Raw genomic sequence first — 15,155 nt, forward strand, 5'->3', positions numbered from 1 at the left:
GGAATGTAACAGTTTTTCTGGGTGATTTGTGGTGTTTTATTTGTGCTTCCCATGATTGTGTTTTTTTGTATTTTAATGTGTGTATATATATATATAGTGTATAATGTGTATATTTATGTTGTATGTTACATGGCACATTTGAAAACGAGACCTAGGTCTCAATATGTCTTCCCTGTTCATATCAAGGTTAAATACCAAAAAATAAAAAATAAACACAAAAACGATGTTTCAAGTAAGAATTAGGCAGGTCTGATTCAAAAAAAATTAAGGTAATTCTTGCCTACTTCACAGATGTGTATATATATACTTGGTGCAAAAAAAAGTAATGTGTACTTCCAGTAGTTAGATACTCCGCTACATGGCAAAAAAAAAGTAATTAACTACTGAAAACACTATCTAGATTAGAATTTTGTTCAACTACCACCAAGCTACTGCAAAATGTTGTTAAATTAGTAGTTGAACTAAATGTAGTTCACTACTCCCCAACACTGCATATGGAATTGTTTGAAGATGGTCATACCATGGTGTCACGATCGTTATAGGAACCGGACCAAGGCGCAGCGTGATAGGCGTACATCTTTTAATGAGTACCTTACACAATAACAAAACAACAAAACGATACGTGAAGTCTAAAGGTTCACCAACACAAACCTATACAGAACAAGATCCCACAAATAACTGTGCAAAACAGGCTGCCTATGTATGGTTCCCAATCAGAGACAACGAGCAACAGCTACCTCTGATCGGGAACCACCCTGGCCAACATAGATCTAAACGATCTAGAATAAACACATAGAAACTACAACATAGAAACTAACACCCTGGCTCAACATTAAAGAGTCCCCAGAGCCAGGGCGTGACACATGGATCATTAAGATAATTGATTCTGAATTTTAGGACCTCTGTAGGTATATATTTTGTTATTGACAAATGATTTGATGAAACATTGAATTTGGCCTTACTGATATTAGCCCATAGAAATGCATACATGGCAAAAATAAATCAAAGGAAGTATGTTTTCAATTGTCTGTCCTATATCTATGAGATATAAGAAAGCTCAGGAAAAATAACAACACTTTTTTTTTACCGGGAATGACCTTTGACATGGAAATGCCCAATTCACTTCCATAAATGTTTTCCTCCTAATACCGGTTTACCTTCAGATGTGTCTCGTGAGGCTTGTGGGCGTCGTAGAGCAAAACAGCCTACACACATGTTCACCCGCTCCCAGCCCCAGTCACACGGTACGGTTAGCCCAGCCTGACCTGGAGATGAGATGGAATGTCTCCAGTTCCTCCCCAGGCATGATGTGATTAATATTTGAGGCTGGGCTGGACGATAAAAATGTCCTTCACCTACTTCTGACTGTACTATAAATGACCACAGTTGCATTGTGTTGTTTCTCAACATATATTGTATATTTTCTCTCTCTTATTCTCTCTCTTATTCTCTCTCTCGCTCTCTCTCTAACAGGAGGCTGGAAGAAGTGGTGTTTGAGTGTGGCTGTGATATCCGCTGGATTCAGCTGTGGCAGCAGCGAGGGGAGGCTGGCCTGCACACCCAGCAGTTATTCTGCAACAACGGAGCCTCCAAGATCCCTCTGCAGACTATGAATATCTCCCTCTGTGGTACGAGCCACCACCGCCATGATCCCCCCTCTACACTCCTCAATCATCCCATGGTTGAAAAAAATGGTTGAATCAACATTGTTTCCACATCATTTCAACAAAAAATATATATCTGATGTTGTTGAATCAATGTGGAAAACTGATTGGATTTGCAAAAAGTTTTTTTCACCCCTTTTAACCTAAATCCATTGACATGGATTGTCAACTAACGTTGAATTCACGTTAGTTGACAACTCAACCAAATATAAATCAAAAGTAGACATTTAAATTGCGTCTGTGCCTAGTGTTTAGGCTATACACATCACTGTCATAAGAATGACCTAAACGCCTGATGTAACTTATCTCATGAGAGCCGGCCAAAAAGAGTGATGACAACTCACTGTTCTGAAACTCTGCTTATTCCTTCCTTTCCCTCTCCCAAATAGAATTCACAATAGCTCAAAGTGTCTCAGTCAGAATTTCAAGTGTGCTGTGTCTAGCTGCTATTGTATTCTCTCTCTCTCTCTCTCTCTCTCTCTCTCTCTCTCTCTCTCTCTCTCTCTCTCTCTCTCGCGCGCTCTCTCTCGCGCGCTCTCTCTCGCGCGCTCTCTCTGCCTCCCTCTCTGCCTCTCTGCCTCGCCCCACCAGACTTGCCGGACATCAGTGTGACCCACTATAATCTCACAGTGATTGAGGGGGACAGAGTCACCGTCACCTGTAATGGATCTGGATCCCCCCTCCCTGAGGTGGACTGGACCGTCAATGACCTCCACTCCATCAATACTCACCAGGTGGGTTAGCCAGGACAAACACAAAGGGACCCACAAAGCACTGAGCTATTCTTCGTTGTAATGGTCGTACCATTGTGCTTTGTGTCTAGGTAGCTGCAGGAAACAACTTGGCTTGTGACCTTGGAGTTTGTGTTAGCTACAGTACAACTTTGGGGTCCATTTTACTTAGATTCCAGGCAATTCTGGAATTCTGTTGTTGTGCTATGAAGATAAATTCTATGTCCAATTGAGGAAATTAAATGGAACTGACACCAACTGTGTTTGTGTGCTTGTGATTTCACAGCTTTCTGAAACTCTTAAAATGTAGTTAAACTGCTTTATACAGAGAATTATATCTGAAATCCTGAGTAAGAATTGTCTGCCACTATACACTATATTTCTCCTACAGTATCACTCACTTCTCTTTCTCTCCTGCTCTGTCCAGTCCAACGTGTACTGGCCCAATGTCCACTCCATCAACCTGACCCTGGTCAACGTGAGCCGTGATGACAACTTCTACATGCTGACCTGTATAGCAGAGAACAAAGTGGGGATGGCCAACGCCTCCATTCAGCTCACTGTCCATTGTACGTAGCTACCAATAACTAGTTCAAGTTCAAAGTTGTATTCATCAAATTGCAGAGCACAAACACTCTCAAGTGTTTGCTGTTTGATGACAGTATTCAGCTCAATATTCAGCTCAGAGGCCAATGTACCAACAGATAACACCAATATTCAGCTCACAGCCAGCCCATGAATGCTGCAGAGGTCAGGCACCTTGTTACAACACTACTTAGATTTTAAATGCAGTTAAAGCGGCAATCTGCAGCTGAAACAATAACAAAGCGTCCTCCCACCCGTTTCAGTAAAAAGCTGAGGGATGGGGCTGGAGAAATGTAACCACTCTCATAGGATGCAAGGACTGACCATCCATGATATAAAAATGAATGTTTTAACCATGTTTTGAGGCTATATAGTGTTTGCTTACATTGACTTTGTTTACAAACATTGGAGTAAAACAAGCTTATATTTAGGGTTCTGATAGGGGTACTATAGTTGAACTAAGCTCATGAGGCATTTATAAGTTATATTCTACAATAATTAATGGGTATATATGATTAATTTATAGGTAAATAATTGGATGTAGCAACTGCAGATTTCCCTTTTAATTAGTTGTTTAATTGTCTTTTATTTTATGTAAATGCTGCCATGCATTCTTTATATGCATATAATTTACATTTACATGGACATTCTCCTATAATGTAGACTAGTGGGATTATATATGTGTAAAATGCCTCATTAAGGAACAAGCAACCTCCCTTGCATGATGATGCCTGACTACTGAACTTAAACTCCCTCTTATAGATTATAACTACTCCTATTCATTCTATAACTACTCCTATCCATTCTATAACTACTCCTATCCATTCTATAAGTACTCCTATCCATGCTATTCTGTCCATTCTAGCCTATCCATTCAATAACTACTCCTATCCATTCTATAAGTACTCCTATCTATTCTATAATTACTCCCATCCATTCTATAACTACTCCTATCCATTCTATAAGTACTCCTATCCATTCTATAACTACTCCTATCCATTCAATCAGTACGCCTATCTATTATATTCTCACCATTCTATTACTACTCCTATCTATTCTACCCTATCCATTACAGTGCCTTGCAAAAGTATTCATCCCCCTTGGCGTTTTTCCTATTTTGTTGCATTACAACCTGTAATTTAAATGGATTTTTATTTGGATTTCATGTAATGGACATACACAAAATAGTCCAAAATGAAAAAAATTAACTTGTTTAAGAAAATGCTAAAAAAATAAATAACGGAAAAGTGGTGTGTGCATATGTATTCACCCCCTTTGCTATGAAGCTCCTAAATAAGATCAAGTGCAACCAATTACCTTCAGAAGTCACATAATTAGTTAAATAAAGTCCACCTGTGTGCAATCTAAGTGTCACATGATCTGTCATATGATCTCAGTATATATACACCTGTTCTGAAAGGCCCCAGAGTCTGCAACACCACTTAGTAAGGGGCACCACCGAGCAAGTGACACCATGAAGACCAAGGAGCTCTCCAAACAGGTCAGGGACAAAGTTGTGGAGAAGTACAGATCAGGGTTGGGTTATAAAAAAATATCTGAAACTTTGAACATCCCACGGAGCACCATTAAATCCAATATTAAAAAATTGAAAGAATATGGCACAACAACAAACCTGCCAAGAGAGGGCCACCCACCCAAACTCACAGACCAGGCAAGGAGGGCATTAATCAGAGAGGCAACAAAGAGACCAAAGATAACCCTGAAGGAGCTGCAAAGCTCCACAGTGGAGATTGGAGTATCTGTCCATAGGACCACTTTAAGCCGTACACTCCACAGAGCTAGGCTTTATGGAAGAGTGGCCAGAAAAAAGCCATTGCTTAAAGAAAAAAATAAGCAAACACGTTTGGTGTTCGCCAAAAGGCATGTGGGAGACTCCCCAAACATATGGAAGAAGGTACTCTGGTCAGATGAGACTAAAATTGAGCTTTATGGCCATCATGGAAAACGCTATGTCTGGCGCAAACCCAACACCTCTCATCACCCCGAGAACACCATCCCCACAGTGAAGCATGGTGGTGGCAGCATCATGCTGTGGGGATGTTTTTCATCAGCTGGGACTGGGAAACTGGTCAGAATTGAAGGAATGATGGATGCCGCTAAATACAGGGAAATTCTTGAATGGGGGGGGGGGGGGGGGGGGGTGAATAGTTATGCACGCTCAAGTTTTCAGTTTTTTTGTAATTTCTTGTTTGTGGTAGGCATGTTCTTCAAAGTGGTAGGCACGTTGTGTAAATCAAATGATACAACCCCCCCAAAAATCTATTTTAATTCCAGGTTGTAAGGCAACAAAATAGGAAAAATGCCAAGTGAGGTGAATACTATCACAAGCCACTGTATATAACTAAGCCTACACTTATCCATTCTATCAGTATTGTCATGCGTTCTATCCTCTACATTCTGTCAGCGCCGAGAGGTCATTGTGTTGAATATTGATCCCTGCGAGCTGGGGGGTTGTTTCCTTGAATGTGGATAGTTCATCGATGAGAAGGCAGTGGTCCTTTCCGTGAAAGATGACAGAGATTTAAAGAATGTTTCATCACATAATGTGTGTGATTGCTTTCCAGCAGAGCGAGGAGAGGGGAGCTCTGACCCTGTCCGTTGGGAAACATCTGGAAGGTCCTGCTAGTTATTCAGTGGCGGTGCACTGGTGCAGCACTGCAAAGCCATTTGTTTTTGTTTGTGATGTTCTTTATGAAACCACATGGTCTTTTGGTTTTCTTGGTAATTGCCAATCATCCCAACAGCCACTTGGCTTGTCTGTTGGAAATGCCTTAAAACAGAGAGTCAACAGCTGTGGTGATTAGTTAGACTAACTGACAGTCAAGCCAGGAAATAATTGCTGTCAGTTTGATTTTCACTCCACTATAGTTCAACACTTTGTGTTGGCATGATGTTCCTATGATCATTACAAAACACTGTTTTCATAGAATACTCTTTAAAAAAATTGGGAACCAAATAAGGTTCTTGAGAGCGATGCCATAAGGGAATCATTGTAGGGTCTCTGAAGAACCATAAATGGGATGGTTCTTTGAAGAACCATACAAAAATCCCAAACCAGAAATGTTTTGGCCCTCCAGGACCGGAATTGAATAGCCCTGCTGTAGGGTTTTAAGCCTTATTTGCATATTTCCCAGGGTGTCTTTAGAGTGAATTTTAGAGTTACCAGTACCACCCATGACTGTGTTTGCTAGAGACAGAGACATGGTTGTTGCATTCATTCATTTTCACTCCTGCTTCAACAAGTGAGATATTAAGTGAATATGTTGTCATTAAAATGAAATGATTGGATAAGTTTAGAAACATTTACGTTATTTATATTTCAGTAGCAAAAGATGAATTAATCAATCAATGTACATGCAAAAACATAGATATTGAAACAAACAATTCTAAACATCAACCTGTAATAGAGAATGCTGGGAAATATGAAATTGATGAGCATGGTTTTGGTTCAACTCTGGTTATTAACACCAACACTGGGGTTATTTTACACCACTGAGTGTTAATTTAACTCTTTACAGTGTTGATTTAACTCTTCAATCAACACTAGAAATGTTACACAAAAAGATCATCACTAATTAACACTGGCCAATTTTCTGTGTGATATTAAAGGGACATCTGCAGGCTTCCATACATTTCAAGAACCTTTTAGAATTCTGAAGAACTCAAAGGTTCTTTATCAGGCAAGAGTTCTTCAAAAAACCTTAGGAACTGAGGAAGAACCATTTAAGATCCGTCATTCTTTTCAGTTAAACTCCCAAACGCTTCTTTCTTTTTTTCTTCTAAAGCATTTGATTGTTAGTATGGTGGACATTTATCTGGCCCAGACTTACAGTCTGTTTTCCCTTAGCAACCAAAAACCTCCTTTATTAGACCACACTGTTTCCATCAGCTGGATACCATTACAGGGTAATATGATAATTCTTTGTTGCTCCTGCATTTACATTCATACTGACGGGTGTTTGCAACAGGGGTGTAACACTGTTTTCCCCGTACCCAATACATACAGTATTGATTGCCAGAGATCCGCAAACTCAAGTCTCTCTCTCTCCTACGCTCTCTTAAGCTCTCTTACGCTCTCTCTCTGTCTTTTTCTCTCTTTCTCCCCCCTCTCTCTCAAGCACTCAGTTTTCACAGAGACCCCCTTCGTTTTACCTTGCATTAACTAACAATGAGGAAATTGGCATGGTCTCATAATGTGTATATTAGCCGAATTAACAGTGAATCAAAATATGATTGATGCTTTATGTGAGCTCAGTATGGCACATTTACAGCCCTGTAATTTCAGATGGTTAGCTATCTTTTAACATACCGACCATGGATGTGGAGTTACAGTATATGGTGGGTGCATTTATGAGGTGTGATATTTTTACTGCCTCTGGATGCCATCCTTCAGAGTTGATGTGTCCACTCAACCAAAAGCCTGGAGACAACCCAATGTTCCTGTGGTCAGCAGCCACGTCCTAGCAGGAGCTTCAAAGATAAAAGAAACACTGTTTATACTGCTGGCCTTCAAACCACTCAGTCTCTACAGACAAACAAGAAATAACAAGTCAGACCCCTGAACATTGGTACAGAGCGTAACTAGAAGATTGTGTGTGTCACATGTCATGATGCTGACACATTGAATAATACATCTCTGACATACGTGGAAACTCCTCTCCCCCTGTCTGTCCTCCCTCCCAACAGTCCCCCCCACCATCCTGAAGCTAGACGAGCCCGAGCGTCGCCATGAAACCTGCATAGAGTTCACAGTGCGCGGCAACCCCCAGCCCACCCTGCGCTGGTTCCACCGGGACAAGGAGATCCCCCCCAGTGACTACATCCGCACTGAGATGGATACCTACCAGGACTACCTGGAGGGATGCCTCAACTTTAAGGACCCCACGCACCACAACAACGGCAACTACACTCTGGAGGCTAGCAACTTCCTAGGAGTCACCACCAAGACGGTGTATGGACACTTCCTCAATGCCCCGTTTTCAGATGGTAGGTATATTTGACTAGCTATAGTAGCTATATATAGTGGTACAGGTATATAGTAGCTTTATGCCTGTGACCTTTCATTAGTCCAACAGGATATTGCATGGATCAGTGGATCGGCGCAGCAGAGCTAAAACTGTTAAGTGTTACGGTCTTATTAACGGGTTCACTGATGAATATAGAAACAGTCTCTCTCACTGTCACACCTCTATTAATAAAGGGGATTTATTTAGAGGTGATAAGATCTCATTGGGAATGTTACTCTGTGTTCTTTACATTTACATTTTTACATTTTTAGTCATTTAGCAGACGCTCTTATCCAGAGCGACTTACAGGAGCAATTAGGGTTAAGTGCCTTGCTTAAGGGCACATCAACAGATTTTTTCACCTAGTCGGCTCGGGGATTAGAACCAGCGACCTTTCGTTCACTGGCACAACGCTCTTACCCACTAAGCCACCTGCCGCCCCGAAGTTTGATAATTCTAGAAAATCATTTATATCAAAATCAAAATCATTTATAATTAGAAAAAAATCATTTATTTGTAGATTTTCTCATTTGAAAACATAGACAACAGTCCTTCATCCCCCACCCATCCCACCAAGGCATCATACCAAGACAGCACAAAAAACAAATAATCAATAACAGATACAAAATTAAGAATTAATAGCAATAAATAATAACAATAGTAATACAATGGTAATTACAACAGCAATGCTCACAAGAATGTAGGATGAAATGTTGTTCTCTGTTAGCAGCTCCAACAACATTTGGCCTATAACAGTTCCCCTCAATCCTGGTCCAGGCACAAAGGGGTGCACACCCCGACCCCAGTTAAGGGCTGAGGCAAATGAATGAGGCAAATGTGTTATCAACTAGGAAGTCACTAAAAAATACCAGACCATCCTATGCCAGAACTGGAATGCAGTTTTGCGACACTGGGAAAAGATGATTAGCGGGGAGAAGCAACTAGCTTGCTTAAGACTAAAGTGATTTCAGAATTGGGACCAGATTTTAAGGGAGTCCTTGATAATGGGATTCAAAACATGGATGCTAAGGTTCATAGGCAGTGGGGAGCACAGTAACGAGACAGGAGAAGTTTTAAGGTTTGACTGTAACTCCATGACAACCCAAGTTGGACCATCCTTGTTTTCAAGTGTGGAAACCCAGTAAACACACTTAGATATATTTGCTGACCAGTAGTACACTGTTAAAATGAAGTGCTTTGTAACACTAAAACTAATGGTAACTGAGCTGCCAGCACCTTAAAGGAGACAAAACCTTAACTTTGCTGGAGTATTGAAACACATGGTTGTGAGGGTATTGGGACAGATTTAAGGTGTACTGAAACATTAATCCTGAGGTGTTCTGAAACATGACATGGTGTGTTATAACACCACATAATCAAGAGTTGTGTAACACCTTGCCTGAGACGGGAGCACTAACCTGGAAAAGGATGAAAACACTATGGTGATTTTTCGAATCCTGTTTAGTGCAGAACTAGATCCCTTCTTCTGGAGTTTCCAAATACTGTAAATGGGAGTCTCTTATTGTATATTCCCTGCTCTTACAGTACGTGTAGTAAGAAGAAAACTGAACAATGAATCAAAATGGCTGTTTGAATTGGACTATTAGCATTAGTGGCTGAAATGCTACACAAAACAAAAGTTCTTATTGAGTGAATTCCTTTTCCTTCTTCTTCCTTCTACCATTGTGTTCTCACATTTTCATTGACACATACTTTCTTGGATTGTTTTGGAGAGTTTCATTTGAGCGTTTGCATGTGCTCTCACCTGTCTGAGTTCGTGAAGGACCCGAATACAGGGGAGGCGCCTGTAAACTTGCCGGTTTTAAGTATTTGACCATAGAGTTTGCTAGAGGGCACACCTGCCAGGAATGCCCTCTCTCCACCTCCATGCTTCAGACTGGATGAATTATGAACAGTACAGCAGCAAAATGTTTGAAGTTCACATTTTACTTTAATCCAAACATTTGTCTTCCGATATGAAGGTATGAAAAAATAAAGGTAGAATTTCTCGAAAAAACATTCTCCCTATGTAGACTTGAGATAAATGGATTAAACATGGACTGTAGTAAATGTTGTATTGAGTCCATGTTAAGTCCACTTATCTCATGTCTGAATCGGGCCACATGTGCTCAGTGTAACAAAGGTGGTTCAGCACAACAGTTTAGTACTGAAGACTGGCTGAGTGGACCAAGACAGTGTTTTCACAAGCAGGGGACCCAGGTTTACATCCACCTTCTCACATGAATACCAGTGATGAAGGCCCACTTTATACATGTTACCTCTGCTTTAACTTACATAGCCCTAAATATTTTGATTGTAAAATTATTTATAATCTCACAAAGTTGCCTGGCAACTGTGGCCAATAATTAGTGCCAAACTCTACCTCAGGAAAAGTATTACATTCCCAGTGTCTTCCTTAAAGTGTTAAATAAAATATTCACTGAAAATGCAATAAATATTTATAATCAATCAATATTTATGCTATTAACCATATGCAATTTAAAAGCATTTGATTATATGAGAGACAGTCTGCCAAAACATTTTTTGTGTGTTTTGGTGCTGCCTTTTATATATACTGAAACACCAAAAAGTGTTTTCACAACACTCTCTTAAAAACACAATGATTCAGATTGAAGAACCACTTTCGCTGTTTCAGACTACTTCCATTCTGTTTTTAAATACGTTCAGTGTATCATAACACCTTCATTTTGTTTACATTCAAACACCCTCCAGATCTCAGCTTAGGTGCACTACTTGGCATGGTTTTACTACACAATGATAGTGGTTTGAGTCTTTCTATTTTAACAGTGGAGAGTAAAAACTTGGTGTTCTTCTTTGAACATGCCCTGTACATATACACATTGGTTGAACACGCCACTGATGACTCCTTTTCTGTCTTCTTTTCCCACAGATTATGGTGATTATGGTAAGTGACTTAGAAGACAGTCAACAAGAAATAGTACCATGACATTAATAGTACCATGATATGCAAGAACCCAGAAGTCTCTAGCTCAAACACACAGATTAAACTGAATAAAATGGTGATTAAAACGACTCTAGGGGTTATGGTAAGTGATTCTTCTTTTCAGACAGTCAACAAGAAATAGTACCATGAGATATGTAAATAGCACCATTACATAAATAGTACCATGACATCTATTTAATAAGCAGAGTGACAAAAAGGTCATGGGAGCTTACATTTGATGTCATTTAATCTTCTGATATTCACTACCCTAATTCCAAAAAGTTGTTGCCACCATATACTGCCTACATTAGCTGGGTAAGACTCAAGGTTACAGCTAGACACCTCTATCATTGGAGGACCAACAGGCTCATTTAGTCTTTAATCTGTTCTAATTTAGGAGGTAAATGTAGAGGCAAGCACAGCCACTGACCTTCATCCCCAGGCCCTCAAATTGACATCACGCCAGAGCTTCATTGGGATTTTCCACGCATTATAAATCCTGAACGCGTAAGGGAGAGAGTGACAGATTGTTACTGTCAGGGCTCAAAATGATGTTGGATGAGTCCACTTGGTGGTAGGAAGGAAGAGGGTGGGCAGAACAGACGGGCTCGTCAGAAACACCCAGTGCTGTTCTGTTCTTTTCTGTTCCGTTCCGCTACACCACACTGCTTCGCACCGCGGCCTGTTAGCAGAGAGCATGATGGGAGGGCAACCCAGGGGCATTAGTGTCTCCATAGAAGTGGATACAGATGAGGAGAGACTTGAAAAGGTCTCATTGTATCAGAAATGGAAGCAGACCTGTGAAGGGCAACAACCCAACTGACTCTACACAGTTTACAAAGCATTAACCATAACATCAGTTAGCTGCAAGAAATGTGGGTGTGTGCTGTAATTCTTTGATCTGTTACATACCCACCCTTCTCCCCTCCCATCATGGATTACTACTCTTTATGTTCATCTCTATGCCTATGGCTAGTTGTTCAGAATGATTGTGTAGACTGCATATTAGGTTTCAGGATATACTGCACATGTAACTGTAGGTTTTCAGTCAGTACTTTCATAAATAGTGTTTATTTTCTCTTCATCACAGGGACTCCAACACCGACCATCACCGTAACACACAGGCCTGAGGAGGACACGTTCGGGGTGAGTTTGAGAACACTGTGGTGCTGTACTAAGTGGTTTTTCAGACCTAGTGGAGATACAGCCTGTATACAGTACATCAACTTCTTCTTTTTCCTGGGAACACCAACAAAAAAGAGGCTTTAGTTTGAGCTATTTTAATCCATTTCTTTTCATTTTCAGTCGCTCGCTTTGTAGCTCTCTCCTATATGCCTTTTCCATTGTGGCCACTGTGTTTAACAACTTCTTAAAAATGTAATTTTGCTCATCTTTGTGCTGTAATTGACTGTATAGAGATTATTTCCTCATTTTAAGGTTTTAATGGGGAAGAGAGCAGTGACATGGGAGGGGAGAAGACTTCCAATTGTTTGGAGGTCCTAATTATACTGTATGAGAGTCTTTCTCTCACTATAACTTCATTTTGGGATTCTCCTTTTTGATTTCTCTTTGTTATTGCCAGTGGGAAATGTATAGAGGCAATTTTCAGTAATACATTGCACTACTAATCAAGTTTTCACAAGCCCCGCATTTAGGCTTCATGACTGTTGGCTATTCAGTTTTTTTGAGGTAGATATCTTTATTGTGAGACTTACTCTCACTAAGCCCTGTCTTGTCCTCTTCCAGGTGTCTATTGCTGTGGGCCTTGCTGGATTCGCATGTGTCCTTCTTGTTGTCCTGTTTGTTCTCATCAACAAATATGGCCGACGTTCAAAGTTTGGAATGAAAGGTAAGAAGCACTCAGTGTTCTTCTGAAAGGAAGTTATCATTTGGAAATTATTTTCTTAGGTAGTGCCTCAGCTGTCAAAATAAGACATTATACTAGGTTTGTGCCTCTTTGTCACTTTCATGTCAAATACCTTGTTGTGTTATCTTTCTATGCCATACACCAGTGGTATTTCTACGTTTTCAGTGGGGACCCCATTTTGTCCCCCATTTTTTCCCAAAGAATTTCTCTTAAAGTCGGTAGATTTAGATTTTTACATCAACAAATAAACTTCAATTCATTGCATTTTAATCTCTTATCAAAATGAAAAGAAACCAATAAATATATTTACTCAATAAAATGTATTTTTCAAATTAACTTTCTCAAAAACGTTTGTATATTGTCCCATGATTATTTACAATTTTTTGGGGCGACCACATTGCAGTTCCATGGCGACCCCACTTGGGGCCGCGACCCTGACTTTGAATACCACTGCCATACTCTGTATGCACAGTCCACTTTCTCATCTGCATGCAGCACAAAACAGTATCGCTACTTACACTTTATTTGATCTAGTGCTTGTCTTGGTATGTGGGCAGGCAGGCGAAGGTGGGGGTGACGCTTGCCATATTGCAGATTTGATCCCTGTGAAGAATGAGTTTGCAGGAGTGTCAGTTATGCCAACCAATTCCAAATATGGCTCAGTGCAGCCTAAGCTTATATTTCTTGAGTCATGTCCAAGCACTACTTATCACTGTCTTCTGGTGGCTGATGCAGCTGGTTCCGCTGTGTGCCGTGTTGGGCTTGGTCCTCTCTCTGACTGCAGCAGGAGGGGGTGATGGTGATGCAGTAGTAGTAACCACCTCTCTCTCGGCTTCATGCCCTGTCCCTTCCCCTGGAACAGCCCTGTCTCAGGTATTGGCTTTGCTGCTGTTATAAACTGTATGACAGTGTTTACAGTGTTTCTGGTAACACCTGCTGGCTTTGGCTGATGGTTGTGCATTGCCTGGTGCCATTTTGTGTAGACATAGCTTAGGGGGATTTAGACAACCTCTCTCTCTGTCTCGCTCTCTCTCTTTCCCCAGTCTCTCTCTCTCTCTCTCTCTCTCTCTCTCTCTCTCTCTCTCTCTTCCCCCCTCTCTCAATTAAATTAAATTCAATTTAATGTAAGGGCTTTATTAGCATGGGAAACGTATGTTAACATTGCCAAAGCAAGTGAAGTAGATAGTAAACAAAAGAGAAATAAACAATACATATTAACAGTAAACATTACACTCAGAAGTTCCAAAAGAATAAAGACATTTCAAATGTCATATTATGTATGTATATATACAGTGTTGTAACAATGTGCAAATAGTTAAAGTACAAATGGGAAAATAAATAAACATAAATATGGGTTGTATTTACAATGGTGTTTGTTCTTCACTGGTTGCCCTTTTCTTGTGGCAACAGGTCACAAATCTTGCTGCTGTGATGGCACACTGTGGTTTTTCACCCAGTAGATAAGGGAGTTTATCAAATTATTTTTTTTTTTTTTCGAATTCTTTGTGGATCTCTGTAATCTGAGGGAAATATGTGTCTCTAATATGGTCATACATTTGGCAGGAGGTTAGGAAGTGCAGCTCAGTTTCCACCTCATTTTGTGGGCAGTGTGCACATAGCCTGTCTTCTCTTGAGAGCCAGGTCTGCCTACGACGGCCTTTCTCAATAGCAAGGCTATGCTCACTGAGTCAGTACATAGTCAAAGCTTTCCTTAAGTTTGGGTCAGTCACAGTGGTCAGGTATTCTGCCACTGTGTACTCTCTGTTTAGAGCCAAATAGCATTCTAGTTTGCTCTTTTTTTTTTGTTAATTCTTTCCAATGAGTCAAGTAATTCTCTTTTTGTTTTCTCATGATTTGGTTGGGTCTAATTGTGTTGTTGTTGTTGTCTTGGGGCTCTGTGGGGTCTGTTTGTGTTTGTGAACAGAGCCCCAGGACCAGCTTACTTAGGGGACTCTTCTCCAAGTTCATCTTTGTTATGGAAGGTTTGGGAATCGCTTCCTTTTAAGTGGTTATAGAATTTAATGGCTCTTTTCTGGATTTTGATAATTAGCGGGTATCGGCCTAATTCTGCTCTGCATGCATTATTTGGGTCTCAATTCGTTTTTTGTCCCATTTTGTGAATTATTGGTTGGTGAGCAGACCCCAGACCTCACAACCATAAAGGGCAATGGGTTCTATAACTGATTCAAGTATTTTTAGCCAGATCCTAATTGGTATGTCAAATTGTATGTTCCTTTTGATGGCATAGAATGCCCTTCTTGCCTTGTTTCTCAGATCGTTCACAGCTTTGTGGAAGTTACCTGTGGCGCTGATGTT

General features: G+C 40.4%; 1 protein-coding gene across 1 annotated transcript in view; it reads left to right on the forward strand.

Moving 5' to 3' along the window:
* LOC311134779 (NT-3 growth factor receptor-like) overlaps positions 1–15,155 on the forward strand; it is a gene marked incomplete at both ends in the record, with an annotated part of 273,109 nt that overhangs the window by 133,829 nt on the left and 124,125 nt on the right. The window contains 6 exons of the mRNA XM_084168563.1: positions 1,474–1,628; positions 2,256–2,398; positions 2,823–2,964; positions 7,688–7,991; positions 12,040–12,118; positions 12,719–12,821. Coding sequence (XP_084024689.1) covers positions 1,474–1,628; positions 2,256–2,398; positions 2,823–2,964; positions 7,688–7,991; positions 12,040–12,118; positions 12,719–12,821 — 926 coding nt within the window. The remainder of the gene's footprint in view (positions 1–1,473; positions 1,629–2,255; positions 2,399–2,822; positions 2,965–7,687; positions 7,992–12,039; positions 12,119–12,718; positions 12,822–15,155) is intronic.

Source organism: Coregonus lavaretus (genome assembly GCF_964263955.1).
Source record: "Coregonus lavaretus genome assembly, chromosome: 9".
Lineage (NCBI taxonomy): Eukaryota > Metazoa > Chordata > Actinopteri > Salmoniformes > Salmonidae > Coregonus > Coregonus lavaretus.